Source organism: Calliopsis andreniformis, chromosome 3 (assembly GCF_051401765.1).
Source record: "Calliopsis andreniformis isolate RMS-2024a chromosome 3, iyCalAndr_principal, whole genome shotgun sequence".
Taxonomy (NCBI): domain Eukaryota; kingdom Metazoa; phylum Arthropoda; class Insecta; order Hymenoptera; family Andrenidae; genus Calliopsis; species Calliopsis andreniformis.
Window position 1 is genome coordinate 18,937,475 of NC_135064.1, and position 19,991 is coordinate 18,957,465.

Here is a 19,991-nt window from a genome sequence, read left to right on the forward strand (position 1 = left end):
TGTTTCAAATAATAAACAGATACTGGAAACGTACATGTAATAACATGTGCCATATTAATGCTGTCAAGAAAAAAGTTTTTTAAACATTCAAACACTCGCTAAACACGGTATAATAATTTCATCAACGCAGATTCGCAAACCAATCTCTTCAGTGCAAATCTCAATAATTCGTATCTAAATAATTCAATATCTGATTGAACTATGAATAAATTACTAACGAGTTCTGTATACCGTTTAAGCCGTCGCAGAATTCTTTGTCGTGCCCGACAACGTGCTCTCTCGGTTTATCAATTTCCCTCGATCCGCGTTCATATTAATAGCGTCACTGTTTGCACGCCCGTTCCTGTCGAGCATTTCTTTCTATTTACCCATCCGCCAGTCCGTGTCCCTCTACAACCCCACACCTACAGGAGCTTTATTTACATCGGCCAGCTGGTGCAACGCGTCGAGAACACGTGCTCACGTTTGCACGACGCCCATGGTGCTCCACGAGCAAAGAAGGAACGAAAACGAACGAGAAAAACAACATCGTGTTCGACAAAATTGAACTGGCGATAGAGAAAAAAAAATAGTCATCGCTGAATTTCACCCATGCCCGTCACCGTTCGCTTTAATCGAACCAGATTCTCTGTCGCCCCGCGATCCGCGCAATTTGACTATTTATGCGAGAACATCGGAGAGGCTTGTGCAACGTCGCGCGATAAAGAGTTTTTCATTGTAAAACATTTCAACGTTGTAGCGAAATTTAATTTGGAGTTGTCGCTGGTTAAGCAGAGTGCCAGAGAGAGAATTTCATCAAATTTGTACGGAGTTTTGAGTGAAAAATTAATCCCTTTAAGCGGAAATTAAATGTTTCCAGTTATTGTTGTTACGCTCTAAGTTCGTTGCCTAGGACGCGTAATTGAATTCACGCCGACGCGATATTTCATTTTTTCGCCGCGGCTGAGCGAAAGATTCGCGATTCGGCTATTGGCCAGCTTCTCGATAGTCGATTATCGACCCAGGAGACGTGGGACGGGAATAATTTCCTTTCTAATTACGCTTCACGGGACGCGCAGATACGTAAATGCATAACACGAACGCGATCTCGCAAACAATGCAAGCTCAGTCTGAGAACTTAATCCGAGGAGCTTATATAATCAAAGGCTTTCTTGCGCAGTCTTATCGTGCAATTTCCAATGGGACGGACTCCAACTACGCGCTCGTTTATTATTTCACTTGCTCGTGGGCGTTGTATCAAGGGTACCTCAGGTAATTCGGGATTATTTTGTTATTACGCCCATTACTTTCCTCCGATAACTTTTATTCTCTTTCCTTGGGCAAGTCGTAACGTTGCTACCCCCCAACCCCTCAGATTCTCCCTCTTAGATTAAGTATTTCATTATCGTCCGAGAAATCGGTGAATTTTTTGTTCCTCTGCCATTGAAATTTTTATACAGAGCAAAAGAAGCGTGTACATTGAAAGTTAAACACGACTGTAAAATTTAACAGGTGAACGAAGGTGAGCTTCGCGAAGGCGTCGCTCGGCGGTGAGTTTGGGTTTATATTTCGCAGATAGATGATCGAGTTTCTGAGTTAGAGAGAGACATAAAAAAGAATAGCGTTCGACAATTTATAAATCATCTGTTGCTGAATATTGTAAGTTTTATTTTTTGAAATCTATGAGTAAAGTAAAATATGTTTATCTTTGAATCTTTTCATTAAGACACTTTCATATTTAAATACTTTTTTCTTATAATTAAATAATTTCGATTATCCCATCCCTTGCCACATAACTTTTCCGAAGTTGCAGGTATATGCTAGAGTCATTAACACTAAAACTAGTACTTTTATCAAGGTCATATTATGCTTGCAGGTGTTTGCAGAAAGCACTTATATCTCTTTTATTTTAACATCCATTTATACTCAAAGTCAATGTCGATGTTCCATCGCTAATGGAGGAAGAAGGGTTCAGTGCAGAGACGCGTATGCTATATTTTCGTATTCTCAACGCGCCTTTCCTCTCGTCGCAACCGGAATTTACACGTTCCCTTTAATTTAAACGCTTCCCATTGTCCCCGACTCGCATACTAAGTCCTCGTTACCTTCTACTTGCGTGCCGGTGTAAACTCTATTAGCAGCTTCGTTCGCGACTCGATTTCATTAAAACAAAACCGGTTACCGGGTATCATGGAACGCTCGCACGTCTCCGTGCGTCCCTTCTGCGAATTATCCAGTCACGACATTCCCGCGATATCTGGGGAATTAATAAGTCAGGGCTGCATAGCTCCCGGCTCGCTTACTAATTCAATGTGTCTGGTGAACGTCATGATGCTAAGACACTTTCACGAGGGGCTTGATCGATTGCGATTTTGAGAGGGAGAGTTCGAATGTGGAATGTTTATCAGAAAAGGAAGATTTATTGGATAATTTTAGCGGAAGTGAGAAATGATATGTATAATTTGTTGCAGCAGTAATTACAGTGCTAGTAGTAGAGGTAACAGTAGCAGAAAGATTGCAAATACTAATAGTGGTACTTGTAGTCATGGAGGAGTAGGGAAGATAATAGTAAAAGTAATAATAGTAGTTGCAGACTAATAAATATAATGATATTAACAATAAACTAAGTAAAACTTGTGTTAAGAAAGAATAAGAAATTGAAATTTGAAATATTTCAGTAGAAGACTGTAATGGATGAAGAATTTGTAAAATTCTCATAGTCTGTGTAATTACTGACTTGTATCCCTTCGTAATTTGTATTTGCTGGGTTCTAACTGAGCAAGTCTCACTACGCGGAGATTGCTGTGAGTGGAAACCCATAGATGGAATCAAACTTCCATCCATGTTCTCAGCTTAAGACTTAAGCTACCTAAAACTTAAACTAAGCAGTAGACTAAGCCCTAAGCTAGGAAACTGTCGAGTTATCACTAGGGAAAATTTAAGAAAACTTGTACTTACCTCCCATCGCAGCCACAAAATTGACAATCCATCGTGTGAATTCTTTCACTTTGATGACCAGTAAGTAGAAAAAGTGGAGAGCCTGTCACGTCAGACTTCTAACGAAATGCTACGCAAGCGCAGTAGGAAGTCCAGAACTGCTGACCAAAGAGAGAAAACCCGTCTGCAATCTGGGGGATGTCAGACGGAGAAATCCACTGACACACCTTCTTACATCTGAAATCACGTTTCTTCCTAATACATCAGGGGATGGACTAATCCATCTGTGTCGATTCCTCGATCGGTCACTTGTTTCTATTAAAAAAAACAAACGTGATTTCCTCGTCAGAGGTAAGTGAATAGTGGAAAAAATTTGTCTAAATATTTTTAACCATATGTAGAAAATCTTGCAAAAAATACAAAATTAGGCACTTACGATCAAATAGTTAATGATGAAATGCCTCGGTAATTGCACTGTCATGATTTGATGTAGTCGGAAGAGGAGGAAGGAGTAGGGGGTTGATCACTGAAAGAAATGGTCAGGGGTTAGGTGGGTCAGGTGGGGGGCCAGAGTAGACTCGGGGATCGACAGAACGACCCGACCTGTTTGCACTCTCGAAAGACACTGACGGGTTCATCGGTCATGGAGGTATTTATGTATACCTACTCAATCCAAACAATAATGCCACGGCAATGTCGTCTATCATAGAATGACTTTTGAAACATTAATACTTCCGATTTTCGATTTGTAAAAACTTTTAACGATTGTTAATAATTATTCGCTAAATTTTAGCAACAATGTCAATTAAAAGACAAGAGATTGCAATGTTCAGAAATATATTTCATAGACATTACTATTGTAAAGGAATGTTTTTGCTGATACTTATCAAAATTATTTAATGAATTCTTAATGTCTCCTACTTTAAATTCTTCATCTTTCTTATTTTAAAATATACTCGTTTCATCATTAAGACTAACTAATATCTAAGTTACTACCTATTATAATTCAGCTGAATAACTGATCAACGAGTTACAGTATAACAAGACTTCAGTCACTGCATGGTAGTGCGTTCCAATCAGAGATGGGACAGCTTCTCTCATTCCTTTTTCATAGATCGATTCACTCGGTTCTCACGCAGTGATGAACAAGTTCTCCGGAGTAGCAGTTCCAACAAGAAAAGACGAACGATGTCGGTCGTCTGAAATTAAATGTAGCAATTGCGCAACAGCAACATCTTTGTTGGCCAAAGGGAGAGATAAATTACCCAAGTGCCACAGTTCGATTGCACGGTCCTATTGCAGTCTGTTAAGTGGGAAAGAAAGCGATCGGATTCACCCACTTCCTTCTTTCCAGGTCACTGACAACAATGCTTTTCCATGCCAAGAAAGAAAAAACGGCCCTTGTTACATTGAAAATCTGTTGAATTCGCGTTCTTTCCGGAGCTACGCTACTTCAGAGTTATTCTAAGTCTATTTTATGAATTAGGTATCGATAACTTATCGTTTTGTCTATATTTTTACTAATAAATACAGTTTCATTAGGAACGTTAAATTCAAGATCACTTAAGCTTGCATTATCTTCGACGATAAGTGACGATAAGCGACCTACGTCACATTTCTAAAAAATTTAAGTTAAGACCTCAATTGAGATCTAGAATATAGAATTTATATTTGCAGAAAGAAGAAAGAATATTAAAAGTGTCTTTTTCATATGGAAATAAGCGATCAAGAAGACAGAAGTCCATAAAATAGTATCGTAGTTGAAAACATTAAACGCCAATAATCTCGAAAGAAAAACATGTGACTTAGATCATTTCGCCGTACAACCACAGATATATTCACAGAATCACGCCCCTCAAATGATCCTTTACCCCTTAATTACAATCCCCGAAAATAACCCACTTAAGAATTCTAATCACATTCATTAATCGCCAACTCACATCATACCCCGCAGAAGCAGAGGAAGCCCAATAACGCTGAGAAATCGGTTAATTCTTTCCATTGTTCAGAGCGACAGCCTCTTCGTACGCCACCCGCGCCTCGCTAGCCCGAGTGTTCTCATTAATTTGCCCAAAGGGCAGAAGGATGATCGCGTGGATCGATGAAAGGTGGTGGAAGCATTGGATGCGCCTCGGCCCTTTACCACGCCGCTGTGCACGTGTATGCTTCTTGCACCGCGCAGCCACCAGCCCCGTGCTCCTTCTTTTCTCTCGCCAGTCGCGCGGCCACTCCAATTAGATTAATTAAGCCAGCCACACGTACGTGCGTCACGAAATGGAACAATGGGGCAGGGTATTAGGCGACGGGTCGGCGGTGGAGGAAGGGCCACGGTGAAATTGTCACACGCCAGAGAATTTCAAGTAGATCCGCTCGCTTGTACGCAATCTCCGGCCGAGAATGGGCAGCCGTGATCGCGACTGGCTGCAACATCCCCCGCGCGAAACCGAAAAGAAAGCGCATAAAGCTCCGTTAATCCGTGTCCAGCGCGCCGGAATCCAGTCTAGATAGACCCACAAATGGCCACGGCAATTTCATTTGCAGAGGGCGGAATCATTAATCAAACCAGCGGCACGCTGAATGCCCTGCAAACCCGCGACTGTTCCCATCCTCGTCGCCCGCTTCTCCCTCTGACCGCGCACACACCTGCGTTTGGGGTGCACACGCGCGGCGATAAAGCGAAAACGCCGCGCGTACGAGAAGAAAATGGGGGAAAAAAGAAAGACACGCGGATATAATGGGTGTGAAAGAGGAGGACGCCAGTGGTTTCTGCGAGTGAATACACGCGTCTCGATATTTGTTATTTCACGCCCTCCTACGAGAACTGTCACAGGTGGAGAATAGAATATTTTTGAAAATGGTGAAACGAAAATTTCAATTTGCGAAATTGGTTAATTGTCGCAACAGCTGTGATGGCTATCATTTTTTGAGAAATTGGTATATATTTTGGAATAGAAAGTGTGTTACGGATTTTCTACAGAGTAAAATTAAAATTTGGAATTACTTGTGATAATCTTATGGGGTACGATTTGTGGAAATATTTTGAATTGACGAGGATGGAGGAAGGTAGTTAATTTGGAAGAAGTTATGCGCTGTGAGGGAAATTTTTCTTGCTGATGGTTACCTAATCAGATGTGTAGAGTTTCTTTAGGGGGTGGGCTTCTCCTTCACTTTGATCTAGTTTTGATGAAATGAGAACCTGAACAGGCGATGAAACTAGATACTTTCATAACTTTATGCGGGGGATCTGCATAATTAGGATACATAACTTCGTCAAATTTTTAACATCAATATTGAACGAGATATCAATTAAGTGAAGTAAAGAATCATTTCAGCACCAATTTCAATAGTCTCTGGAATCTAAATTAAACTCTTTTAGGATCTCAAAGAAGATATTGTACATACAAGAAGATTTGTAAAGATTTGTGAAGACATTTATATCAATAATTCTGAAACACCGCGCACGTAGATATTTTCACGAGAACAGAACGTGTGTATGCAATTGCAGACTTCAAAGGAGTCAAGAGAGACTCATATGTGTACGCTTGGTTCTTTGTCAAGCAAAGGGAAAAATATGTATAATATTATGACCCGTTGCAACTTACAAAAATAGCCTACACAACAACGTATATTTTGTTTTTTTCCTACTTATTTTCTCTCTCTCTCTCTCTCTCTCTCTCTTTCGAGTTTTATCAAACAATACCGAAATTTGTGATGCTCTTCGCGTGAATGTAATATGTACCTACGAATTCATCGTGTGTGAAAATAAATCGAAACTCATCGTTAGTTATCGGTTTTGTACAGAGTATTCAACTGTGATTTATAAATAAATATTTTTATCGAATGAATGTATATGAACAAACCAGTCGTTCTCCCTCTGATAAACGATGTGAACATAATGTCTCCAAGAATTAGATAAATCATGGATTAATGATTTCGCGAATACGAACGATACGGACTATGACATGTTTCATTCATCAAAATGATTAATACTGTTCGATGTGCGAATGGACAGGGGAATTTATTAATAAGTGGAGGAATTTATAGCAGGCAAGCAACGCGATTTCTGACCGCTTTTCATACGAAATTTACCGCGTATTACAGACCACTTTGAACAATAATGCACTACCTAGTGTATTAACAACACAAAGCATATAATATAAAGTCAGCATCGCTCGATAACGTAATTTTACTGCACATCCACTCAGAGAACGGTTTCCATTGGGTTAATTTTATTCGTCGACGTCGAGGTAGCAGTTCCATAATGAATGTCCCCATTTAATTATCTTTAACTTTATTATCAACAATCCACATCCAAATGTGAACAGAGGAAATACAAAACAGATAATAAAACACATATTTCTATTCAGAAAATGTTATTGAATTCCATAAACGCTTGAAGCAACGAGGAAAGGGAACGACGACTAATGACCTTTCTTGTAGCTCCACTTCCGACCATCATCAGAAGAAGCTTCCTTCCCATGACGATAATCGTTACGATAATGATCATCGTGGCCGTCCTCGTTCCTGTATCCCTTGTGGTCGTTATGGTGGTAACCCTTCTCATAGTGACCTCTCTTACCATAGTCTCCAGCATGCTCATCGAAATCACGGTGTCCATGCTTATAGTGCCCACCTTTGTTGGCTTCATGATTACGGTGATATCCTCCATCCTGTTCCTCGAATCCAGAATCATAATCCTCGTCGTGGAACTCCTTGTGTTTCTCGAACTCGTCCAACCTCTTTACCTCGTGGCGACCTTTGGTACTATGCCCTTTGCCGTAGTGACCTTTGTCCTGGAAACTCTCACCCTTTTCACCCTTCTCCCCCGAATGATGCTCATCATAGTAACCATCATCGTGATGGTGATCCTTCCTCTCGCCGCCATCCTCGCTGTACGATCCAGTATTTCTGTCTTTGTCGTGGTGACCTCTGCTACCCTCCTGAGACTCGTGGTAGTTTTTGTACCCTTTATCGCCACGATCGCCTTGTTTGTCTTCGTGACTGGCGTGACTATCACCACCGCCACCCTCTTCGTAATGATGAGACGTGGCTGCCGTATCCAGGTCCTCGTAATTTATGCTCGTCGCGAAGCTGGCCCGCGCCACAATCGCCAGAAGTATCATCAGCGGCAAAATTCCACGTACGACAAACATATCGGTTTCCTTTAACTCTCTGGCTGGCTGAGTTCCTACCTCCTAGAGGCGCAAGCGTGGACCTGAGATTGGGTGATACCGATCTGCCGATGGGAAAAGTATTTCCTTATCGATTATCGGTTACCTTTCGCGACAGCTTGTTTACAGATTTTTTAAATTGTTACTTGTTTTTGATTCAGTTACTTAAACGTAATATTTTAAATTAAGTTAGTGGCTTCGAGTAAAAACTTTTCTGAGAGTACTGAATACTTTTTTCTTTAAATAATAAGTGTGTTACATTTTTCCTGTTGCATAAATATCAAAGCCACATTAAAAAAAAGGAACACTTCCTAGAAAAATAATTTTCTATTGGCACATTTGTGGAACTTAATGAGAGTGTAAGGTATGAAAATAGAAAATTTGAAGTTGGTATTCTGATCAAATTTGAGTCATTTCTGATTTGAGAACAGTCAAAAGCACACAGCATTATATTTACCTGTGAAATACTGAGGTGCATTCGCAGTATCTCGCGAATATTCTTTTAGAATGGTGGTTTCTCCGATATTGCTACAAACGTGATGGCTGCTCCAGCCAATATGGTCCGAATATGCGAAGATCTAACTTTTATATGTCTTTCACCTGTGGTACCTCTATGCATCGCCGGTCGACTCCGTTAGGAAAAACGTGCAGAACGTTGCTAATGCTTTAGGAACGTCTGTGAAGGGAGAGAGCCGACGATTTGCTGCCCCGTGGCACGGTGGAGAATACATTTGCTACGTGTTACCGGATTTAACGCGATATCGTCGATACGAGTGTTTTTGCAAGCACGTTCCCTTTCAACGCGAAAAATTATATAATTTGAATTGTGCAACATCATTGAGGTTTCTGTGCTTCGTCACGGATTCTTTGCTGCTTCGCGTTTGGCAAGCGATCGACGAGAGAAAAATGCCATGGGAAATGAAGAAAAGTAGAGAGTTTGTGCTTCGACTTGGTCTGGGCATAGTCGGGGCAAAATCAATCGATCACTGGAGGACAGTAGCTGAACCGCTGGTCGCATCAACCACGGCTTTTACTTCCATAAAATGTCAATTGAATCTTCTGTTTGAGAAATTGAGTCTAGATAAAGGTTGGAGGTGGATGATAAGAGATAGTACAACAGTGTGATATAAGGGGAATAATAGTTCTGTGATTTCGAATAATTAATCGCTTTTTCAGATACAGTGATTGTGTCGGTAAAATAAATTTGCAATTTTGAGTCGGCTTGATTTAATTTGATTGCTTGTTGCTCTATATGAAATACAGTATATGGATATATTTTTAGTTATTTTTAATAATATCTATTAATAGTACCTAGTACCAATAGATAAGTAAGTAGCAATAACTTCTGGTAAAGTAGACTATTCAGTAGAAGAGAACGTAGTTGCCTATACGATGAACCATAGATCTTGTTAATCCTTATTCATTCTATTCATAATACAATACATAGAAGCCAGAAAATTCTGCAAAATGACTAATATAGAACTTACAATACAGTAACCACTTATTATTTCATTTCCTACCATCCTAATTTTCAATTATTTCCTATTAATTTAAAATTATGTTACGAAACAGAATTGTGGAATAACAAAAAAAATCTTTTAAATTTATAAAAGTATTTCTTAACTTTATAATTGAAATTTAATTTTTCGTAACTGTATTATAAAACATTTCTGCTTCACAAACGCCTGTGTGGCAATTATTTAATTGCATCGAAACGTAATATAAAAATACCCAACATCATTAAAAAATTCTCTGTTTAATCATTTCAGTACCATAAAATACTTTGAAACAATATCTCTGTCAACCTTGTTTATTATCGAAATAATATAATTTTACACCGACGTTTGGTAATTTTTAAATATTTTTCCACGTGACGCAGTCTCTGTATCGTTAATAGGTATTTTTAAATCAGCAGAAATCGGACGTTAAAATTAACCGGCGCTTAACCAAATTTAAAATCAAATTTGTATCAAAAAGTCTGTCATCAGCAGAATCCCAATAACAATCATTTCCCAAATATAATTCCATAAAACAATATCATAATAAAACGCCCAGCATGAAACCGTGCAGTTATTTTGATCATCGCTTTCAAAAGTCAATGGTAGACGTTTGCGCAGGGATAACAGCTGGAGGAGGTAGATTGCAACAAATCTGACAGGATTTAGTCGTTCGTGACACTTTAATCGTGAAAACAAGATTATCGTACAAGACGAGAGCTTCAATGGTAGTGTCTAAAATTAATCAACGACGAAGTACAAAAACAAATAAGACAACAAATAAAATAAAATTTCATCGCATCGTTCAAATCATTCAGTGGTGATAATGTCCACCACCGCCACCGCCACCGCCACTGCCACCATGACCGCCATCGCCACTGGAGTACCCATGCTTCTTTCCCCCATGGTGTTCATCCTTGTGTCCATAATCTTCATGGTGAGAATGATGCTCATCGTGTCCATGTTTGCCATAGAAGCCCTTATGATCCTCATCATGATGTCCCTTGTCGAAGTGGCCCTTCTTTCCGTGATGATCCTCATGATGTCCCGAGTGATGATGTCCACCCTTCTTGTGGTGTCCATCCTTGTTTTCGTGGTGCCCATAATGATTTCCATGCTTCTCATGATGTCCACCTTTGTGGTAATCATCATAGAACTTATGTTCCTTATGGTACTCATCCTTATGAGCCTTGTGGTGGTACCCATGAGTCTTTTCACCCTTCTTGTGTCCCTTCTTGTGCCCAAACTTCTCGCCCTTGTGACCATGCTCGTGCTCATGGTGGTCCCCATATTCTTCGTGCTCGTCATGGTGTCCCTTCTTGTGTCCTCCGTGCTCCTCGTGGTGGCCTTCGTCGTGCTCCTTTCCATAATGGCCATCGTCACCTTTGTCATGGTGATGGTGACTCTTGTACCCTTTGTCTCCCTTCTCACCGTGCTCGTCGTGATGGTAGCCATGGTGATCGTGACCGCCACCATCCTCGTGGTGGTGACCATGATGGCTAGCAGCCATCTCGAGGTCCCTCTTGGCCCTCAGCTCCCTGGCCGTGGACACGGACAGGAGCGCGCAGATCACGGCCAGGCCGAGGGGGAACCACAAATTTCTCGCCATGCTGGTACTTTGTGGACCAACCGGTGCTATCGACTGATCACGTCGCTTTAACGCAAACCTTATATACCTGGCGTCATAGTGGCCGTTTTATACGTAACCGCTTTCGTTCCTTTGCGGCTGCTCGCTCCTAGAACACGGGGGATTCTTATTTCGTAAACATCACTAGCTCCTGGCCCATATCGCGCCACGAAGGTTGCTGTTTCTTAGAACACAGACATTCCCCCGTGGCTGCCAGAGAAATTCCCTTTTTCCCATTCGAGAGAAGTAGGAGACGGTGATACCTCAAAAAGTGTGGCAAAAAAAGCAAAGGAAGTCCCATAAATCCAGCGTACTACCTTCCCCACTTCTCCCAAGTGGGAAAACAGGAATTTCTGCGGCAACCCTGCGTACTTCCTACCATGGAACTCTGTCACTTTATCAGCCACGCGTCCCAAGAGTCACGCATGCTTCCCCGCAGCCACAGGGATAAAAGCTCGTTTTTCCCCGCCACGAGCAATTAACTGTGAACCAAATTATCTTGCGCGAGTCGTGGAAAGTACTGCGACAGATCAAGCATCGCTAACTCGAGCCCCCGATAAAAAGCCAATCAATTTGCAGCCGTCGTAGCACGCTGTAACGCGCGTTACAAAACAAATGGCGGTCTATAAGGTGGAAATAGCGTTTTCACCGTTCACCGAATTTCTTTGCGCAACCGCGCGACAATTTCTCGCTTTCGTTCTTAATTAAACCTTGACGAGCTCTATTTTTATAAGAGATTTCTATGGACGATGCTGCGTCTAACGTCGATTCGAAGATTCGAAAGGATTTCACGATCTATTATACGCATTTCGAGGTGCAACATAGTTACATACGCGATGGATACGTTCACTGTTAGAAAAGGGGACCAATGGTATCGACGAATTGCATAAAGCGTAATCAATAAATACAGCTACCTATTTTCTCCCGCGTCACAATGAGATCGATGGTCACTTGATAATGATCGTTTCCGACTGCAGAAAAAAAGGCGAACTGTGTTTCTGTATTTCACGATTGAACATTGCAATATGATCAAACATGTAAAAATATTAGTGGCTGTCTCTGTATGGAAATAATTCGATGAAAAATAATTCCAATGAAACTCGACACCGTGGATTTCGAACAGAGTAACATCGAGCAGAATTGTAAATAAAATTCGCTTCGTCCATGGTTAAACTCGTATCCAAAAAGCTCGATGGAAAATGTTCCCATCGAGGCCCCCTGTCGAAATTGGCCGAGTGATTGCGTAACAACGCACAATGGCGCAAAAAGCGCGCAGGAACGGAACATTGTTTACCAGTTTCAGCAAGAGACAGCGCGATTTCGATCGAGTTGCATAACGGTCTCGATTGACGGCGTCGGGCTGGCTGAAATCGAACGGAATTGCGAGCCTGAAGCGGGTTAAGGAGACGTCACTTTCGCAACTGTTAGTCGCGCTAAGGAGCCAGGAAAGAGCTGTTGCTTCCTTAATATCGATTATTCCCCGTTCGATATATAATCCGAGCGTGGTGACCGGATTAATCATATCGAACGCAGCGACGGAGTCGAGCGTTTCGCCTACCACTCCATTTTCGAATTCCAGCGGTCAGATCGCCGTGATGTCTCGCCTCGCGGTTTTTCTGCTCTGTGCCTCGGTGTTCTGCCAGTACGTGGCCACTGCTCGTGAGATCGGCAAGGAGTACGATGATCTAGCGACCGCAGCAACGCATCACCACCACGAAGAGGGCGACGGTGGGGAGCACCAGTCCGATCATCATCACAAACACGGTGAAAAGGGCGATAAGGGGTACAAATCCTCGCACCATCACGAGAAGGGTGAGAAAGGCCACCACGACAAGGACGAGCACAAGGGGTACTACGAGGAGGACGAAGGCCACAAGAAGAAGCATCACCACGATGATGGCTATTACTCGGAGCACCACAAGGGCGAGAAGGGGGAGAAGGGGCACAAGTTCAACGAGGAGGGTCACTATGGGAAAGGACACAGCACGAAGGGACACCATGAGGTGCACAAGGTAGATGAGTTTAAGAAGGACAACGAGTTCTTCGACGAGCATCACGACTCTGGTCACCACGAAGATCACGGTGGTCATCATCATGAGCATGGGCACAAGAAAGGTGGTCACTTCAAGAAGGGACATCATGAGCACGATGATCATGAGGATCATTATGGGAAGAAGGGACATTATGAGAAGGGACACCATCACCATGATCATAAGGGATATAAGAGCGACGGTGGACATGATGAGCATCATCATCATCATTCTCACCATGGCAAGAAGGGAGGACACGATGACCACAAATCGTGGGGATTTAAGAAGGGACATTAATTGGTCTCTAATTGGTCCTCGTTGATTGTTATGTTTGCACCGTGTTATGTTGGTCTTTGTATCTGATTTGAATAAATGTACTTAAGATTCATTTTGGAATAAATTTTTGTGCTTTTTGTAACTTTTTCTGGTTGTTGAGTAGATTGTAAGGTGTTATAGTACTGTGTAGCATTATTCTATATTAGTATCTACCAAGAAGCGAGGTTTTAAAAAGATAATGTTTGCCAATTATTGTCTCAAAGTTAGGTACCGAAAGTATAATACTATTTCCGTCAACGACGGATTGAAAATGGATTTTTTACTGTAGTTCTTTTTTAGGAGTCAAAGAATTTCTATAAAATTATACTGAATGTGAAAAGAACTTAAAATTCGAAGATTGTATGAAAAATTTCATTTTAACAACACGTCAACAGAGTTCGAGCAATTAACAGCTTGTCCATCAATGGTTATTCTTGTAACAGTTCAATGGCCGCAGGTTTTTACATTGGACACGCTACACTAGGCTAGTTGCAACCAAGAAATTAGGTCAATAACACTTTCTAGAAGTTACGTTATTGGTTTAAGCAACAAGACTGTCGCCATAGCAATAGTCGAAATTCTATACTCTAAAATAGTCAAATTAAATTTCTGCAAATGGCAACTAGTAGAACACTTAATCTCTCTTCCGAACATAATTCATAAAAAAGTCTTAACACCATATAAATAAACGACACTCCATATGAGAAGATTAGTTTTATAAAAGTATCATTTTTTTATTATCATACATTATAACATAAATAAACCAACAATAAAAGGAACTTATAGTTTCACGAATCTTTATGATATTTATGCTCTTGATTCGATTTTGAGCCTTTTCTACTCCCATAATCCTCGTGATCTTCATAATGCGACTCCCCGCCATCTTCAGCCGTATGTCCTTGATCCTGACTCTGACGATGTCCCTTATCATAGTGTCCCTTCTTTCCGCTGTCCTCGTGATCGTGCCCAGAAGAGTAATGGTCGCCTTTTTTGGAGCCACCTTCGGCTGCTTTGTAGCCTTTATCGAATTCCTCGAATTTGTCGAAGTAACCCTTCTCGTGATCGTCGTCGTAGAAGTCTGTCTCCTTCTTGTAGTCGTCTTTGTGATAGACATTGTGGAAACCGTTAGTTTTCTGGCCTTTCTTGTAGTTCGACGAATGACCGTAATCGCTGCCCTCTCCACTCTTCTCTGCTTCTCTGTGGGAACTGTGATTTTCTGATTCGTCGTCGTGTCCCTTTTTGTGACCACCTTCGTTGTTGTAATACCCTGAAAATTTTTCATCAATTGAATCATTGGAATATCGTAATCAAATTTCGAGAATCGAGAAAATTACAGCTAGACCTGACAGTTCATACATTAAAGAAAGTTTAGTCGAAAGTGTTGGATCCTCTTCAAGTAGTTTATTTTCTAAATTTTTATATTTAATTAATCTTATGGCTATTTCAACTTTAAATTATTGTAAATCCATCTAAATTGTGTGAGATTAATTGATACATTTGAAGAAACCATTTGTCGTAAACTTCTTCATATTTCTCCTTTTCTCCCTAAACAATTCATTAGTTTTACCTCGTCTGTCCTCATCGTCATGCGATCCATCTTCACCTTTGCTATGTTTTTCATAGCTGTTGTGTCCCTTGTCCCCCTTTTCGCCATGCTCGGAGTACTGTTTGTCCTCGTGTTTTTCTCCACCACCAGCCTCGTAAGAAGAATCATCGCCATGAGATCCCCCATGCGATCCCCCATAAGATCCACCACTAGATCCTCCATGTGATCCCCCATGCGATCCCCCATAAGATCCACCACTAGATCCTCCATGTGATCCACCATGAGATCCACCATGAGATCCACCACTAGATCCTCCATGTGATCCACCATGAGATCCACCATGAGATCCACCACTAGAACCTCCATGGGATTGACTGTGAGATCCACCATGGGACCCACTATAAGATCCACCGGTAGATCCTCCATGGTATCCACTGTAAGACCCTCCATGGGATCCAACAAGAGATCCTCCATGTGCTCCCTCAAGAGATCCACCATGAGACCCAGCAAGAGATCCTCCATGTGCTCCCTCAAGAGATCCACCATGAGACCCAGCAAGAGATCCTCCATGTGATCCACCGAGAGATCCTCCATGTGCTCCACCAAGAGATCCTCCATGTGATCCACCGAGAGATCCTCCATGTGCTCCACCAAGAGATCCACCATGAGATCCACCAAGAGATTCTCCATGTGCTCCACCAAGAGATCCACCATGAGATCCACCAAGAGATCCTCCATGTGCTCCACCAAGGGATCCACCATGAGATCCACCAAGAGATCCACCATGAGATCCACCAAGAGATCCTCCATGTGCTCCACCAAGAGATCCACCATGTGCTCCACCAAGAGATCCACCATGAGATCCACCAAGAGATCCTCCATGTGCTCCACCAAGAGATCCACCATGAGATCCACCAAGAGATCCTCCATGTGCTCCTCCGTAGGATCCTCCATGTGCTCCACCAAGAGATCCACCATGAGATCCTCCAAGAGATCCTCCATGTGCTCCTCCATAAGATCCTCCATGTGCTCCACCAAGAGATCCACCATGAGATCCTCCAACAGATCCTCCATGTGCTCCTCCATAAGATCCTCCATTCGATCCCTCGCTAGCCTCATAACTATAACCACCGCCATAGTCGCCTTTCCCGCCAGACTCATCGAATCCACCCTGATCCTCTCCACTCTCTCCATCATCCCCATGATCCCCCTCACCATAACCTCCATCAAGTTTTCCTCCACCATACCCCTCGCTGATACCATTATGCGTACCACCTCCCAGTTCCTTCACCCCAGACGTCTCATGAACATAATACGGCGCGCGTGGCTCCGATTTTACGATCGGGGACGCGTGTTTGACCAACTGCTCGCCACCATAACCACCAGCTCCATCGTGGCTCAGCTTGTCCGCCCCAGGAGCGTCCTCTACGGTCGTATAATGGAGCAGAATCGGCGCCGTTTCGGGAACAGCGTGAGCAACAGGTGCAGCGTACTGCACGCCGTCTGCTGCATAGTAGTGCGGTCCACTTCCGTGATTGGTGTACTGCAGGTAGTAGACCGGAAGACCCTGTTGCTTGGTGTACACGTATGTGGTCGCCGAACTCTCTTGATCCGCCGCCCCCATCTCGATCATACGTCGCAATCGCGTCGAGGATGCGTAGCTTGGGCAAACCAAGAGCACCACGCACATCAACGCTATCTCCCAAGACATGGTACCAGAGTATAGGTGTCCCGCTTAACGTCTCTTTACAGCTGCCGCGGTGTCTGCCGTGATTTCTCGCCGTTCAACCGGAATGGCACACTGTTGCGTCTATCAATCGGCGGCATTGCTTTATATACACACACGAGGAACGCGACTCGAGGCTGCGACGGGTGAATAAGGGAACTCAGAGTGGAACCAAACGTGCCACGCTCGAGCTCCGTGATTCAAGTACGTCGTGCTATTGACGGCGCTATTCTACTTGCTGCCCGCTCCTGGGCGCGATCTTGCGTTACACGCACTGGAAGATCCACGGTGGCAATTGATTGTCACCAAAAGCTGAAGCTCTACTTTGGGGTGGTTTTAGTTGCAATAAATTATGCAGAAAATTTTTATAACGACCACTTAGCGCGGCTTGTACACACGCATATTTATTTCCAAAGTGAATTTTGTACCATGAAAAGTAGTAACATTAAAGTCAAATAAAATGGGGAAAGTAACAGTTGTCTGTAAATAAGGGTATAATTACACAAAATAGAGAAAGGTTGAATTGTAGAAAGGATCGAAAGAACAATTAAAAGAATGAGGAAGTAGTGTAAATTATAGACTTGAAAGAAAAAACAGAAGAGTGATTGAAGATATAGAAATTTTTCATCGTCTCAGTACGTACAGCAATTTCATAAAACTTGTGACACCATTTTCCACCCAAGCCACGTCTTCCCATTTCTGCTATGACATAAACTACCGTATGGAATAGGACGTACTCTAAAAGAATCCCCGTGAGAACCCTACCCACCAAGGGAAACTAACCTGCTTAATTTGGACTCTGAAACAGACGCACGCAGGAAGCGAAAATTTCATCGAACATTCGACATAGACTCTCCAAAACACCGAACAATACAGGATGGAAACAGGCTTATTTCCTATGCAACGACAGTCGATCGCCCAAGTGATTTGAAAGTTAAGGTAATCAGCCGTTTTTGCGAGGACAACCTACTTTCCAGGGCAGCATAAACGGAATGTGAAATGCAATTCGAAGTGGGCGAGTTTTAACTACTCGCAAGACCATGCTGACGAACAATCCAGTTGCACAAACTCAATAGGTAGCGTGAAGTGGATGCCAGCATCGATTCGAGTAGCGATTATTTGCTCATGACTAGTGCTGCTTGATTGATCTCGCAAAATGAAACGGAAGCTCTCGCGGTGATTTCAAAAACGTGTGATAGTTGAATAGGCGAGCGCAGAAAATATATTGAATCTAATTCAATTCAACTCGCCGTGAAAGTTCACTCGGGAGAAGAAATTGTGTTACGTAATGACATTTCTCGAGTATAAATTCGTATGAGACGTAAGTCACTGTCCCCAAACGTGAGAGACCCATTCAAGCGGAATAATCTACCTGTTCTCTAAATCAAAAATATGGAAAGAAGGTGGAGCCTATAATAGGATGTTACAATCTTCTCAAAACGTGTGTTTTTAGATTAGAAGCTTATAAAAAATTGTAGTTAAAAACACGCTCCTTAGCAAATTTTCATCTGATAATATAAATGTTCTTATAATATCTTGTAACACTGAGCTTCAAGCAAATACAAAAAGAAAAACTCAAATATTCTTGGTCATAATATTCTGTTAAGCCTACTGAATTGTTTCGTTAGTTACTACTATTAAATAGAGAAAAGAATAAAGGAGACAACCTATCGCGAACCCTTTCCAAATCTGAACCCCACCACCCATGGTTCCCAGGGTCACCCTCTTTCATCAGAAAGCATCGAACGGAAGACTAAGCACGTAGAGCCTTGGAGACTCGTTGAGGTCGCGGAAATTCCACCGCGAAATCGCGGCAATCGGCTGAGTCTGTCCTTTCAGATGCATTCTGCAGTCGAATCCGAGCGAGAGAGGCGACCGCGTCGGCCGAGCGATCGGCGTCGACATATAAAAGAGCTGGACCAATGGCGCATTGATTACAGTACATCTGAAAGCGCGAGCCAGTCCAGTTAGCCCAGCTATTGTCGCATCGTAACTTAGCCAGCATGCAGGCAGGCTAGACTTCGTTCTAGACTCGAAGAGTAGCCGAACAGTGTCATAATAAATAAAATGAGGATCTCGAAGAATAGATGGTACACTGTCTGCGCGGTTCTTTGGTCCTGCGCCCACTGTGGGTGGGCATACGCAAGGGCTGACAGCACTTTCACAGAAATAGACGACCTCTCGCGAGACGACGGCTACGAGAGGAAGCTGATACCCATAATGTCGCCCCGCGTGAACCCCAGGCGTCTTCCAACGCGACCCTTGCCCCTGGAACCCGATGCTGAATTGCTGCCTGCTCATTACACGGGCGTGAAGTCTCCAGGAGTCGATCACATGGAATTAAAATACGCGGAGTCGCAGATTCTGAAGGCCAGCCCCAAAGCTAAAGCTTCGAGCAAATCCAGCGAAGGCAGGAGTGTCGAAGAAGAGTCCAGGGGTCAAGAGTCGGAGATCGAATCGAGCAAGACGGGACGCCAGAGGGTGGGATCCTTCGAGAAGGGACAGAAAGGCGATCAGCTGAAGACTAAGCAGAAAACAGAGTACACCGAGGCTGGTGGGAAGAAAAGGAAGCACTCTGATCGCGATAATAATTCGAGATACGAAAAGGAACAGGCTACCAGGGAGAGGGGAGCTAGTTACAGGAAGAAAGGCAGCGGGAACGTGGATCGCAAGGCCGCTGGTTTTCACAATGTCTATCACAAGGATGAATACAACAGGGACCACGATTTCTACGACAACGACGATCAAGGTGGACACTTGAAGAAACACGGACGGTACAAGGAGAAGCACGTCGCCATCGAAGGCACGTTTAAGAAAGGCAACGACAGAGATTCGGGCTTCGACGAGGCGGAACTCCACAAAGAAGGAGTAGCGAGGAAGTCCCAGGTCGAGGGTGAATCCAAGGGTCACGATGCTCGCCGCGGTTACGACGGATTTTTCGAGAACTTCCAGGGATTCGCGAAACAGGGTGGTAGAGACGAGGGTAAAAGGTTTCACTTCGGCAAGACAAACGCGTGATGAATATCTGCTCGGTAACGCGTGCACAGAAGTAATGTAAAGTGTACAATGTCTTTTAAATAAATAGAATTAGTTTTGTAATTTATGCTCACTCCCTGAGTCAAATTTATTCGGCCGTGCACAGTTTCATGAATGGATGAACTCGA

General features: G+C 42.8%; 4 protein-coding genes across 4 annotated transcripts; 2 read left to right on the forward strand and 2 right to left on the reverse strand.

Moving 5' to 3' along the window:
• Positions 1-10,397: 10,397 nt before the first annotated feature.
• On the reverse strand, positions 10,398-11,192 carry LOC143177321 (uncharacterized). Its single transcript, XM_076375193.1, has one exon. The coding sequence runs from the start codon at positions 11,190-11,192 to the stop codon at positions 10,398-10,400; it is 795 nt and encodes a 264-aa protein (XP_076231308.1).
• A 1,613-nt stretch (positions 11,193-12,805) lies between these two features.
• On the forward strand, positions 12,806-13,537 carry LOC143177224 (uncharacterized). Its single transcript, XM_076375069.1, has one exon. It carries the CDS (start codon positions 12,806-12,808, stop codon positions 13,535-13,537), a length of 732 nt encoding a protein of 243 aa, XP_076231184.1.
• Positions 13,538-14,335: 798 nt separating this feature from the next.
• LOC143177322 (uncharacterized) lies at positions 14,336-16,863 on the reverse strand. The gene is made up of 2 exons (XM_076375194.1): positions 15,123-16,863; positions 14,336-14,822 (listed from the first exon to the last, which is right to left on the reverse strand). The coding sequence occupies exons 1-2, from the start codon at positions 16,810-16,812 to the stop codon at positions 14,344-14,346; spliced, it is 2,169 nt and encodes a 722-aa protein (XP_076231309.1). The 5' UTR covers positions 16,813-16,863; the 3' UTR covers positions 14,336-14,343.
• Positions 16,864-18,830: 1,967 nt separating this feature from the next.
• LOC143177323 (uncharacterized) lies at positions 18,831-19,845 on the forward strand. The gene is made up of 2 exons (XM_076375195.1): positions 18,831-18,836; positions 18,871-19,845. Exons 1-2 carry the CDS (start codon positions 18,831-18,833, stop codon positions 19,843-19,845), a joined length of 981 nt encoding a protein of 326 aa, XP_076231310.1.
• Positions 19,846-19,991: the final 146 nt, after the last annotated feature.

Coding starts and splice junctions, on each gene's coding strand:
- LOC143177321 (XM_076375193.1), bottom strand. CDS start 11,192: ATGGCGAGAAATTTGTGGTTCCCCCTCGGCCTGGCCGTGATCTGCGCG.
- LOC143177224 (XM_076375069.1), top strand. CDS start 12,806: ATGTCTCGCCTCGCGGTTTTTCTGCTCTGTGCCTCGGTGTTCTGCCAG.
- LOC143177322 (XM_076375194.1), bottom strand. CDS start 16,812: ATGTCTTGGGAGATAGCGTTGATGTGCGTGGTGCTCTTGGTTTGCCCA. Junction 14,823..15,122: donor TGACGATGAGGACAGACGAG/GTAAAACTAATG, acceptor AAAAATTTTCAG/GGTATTACAACAACGAAGGT.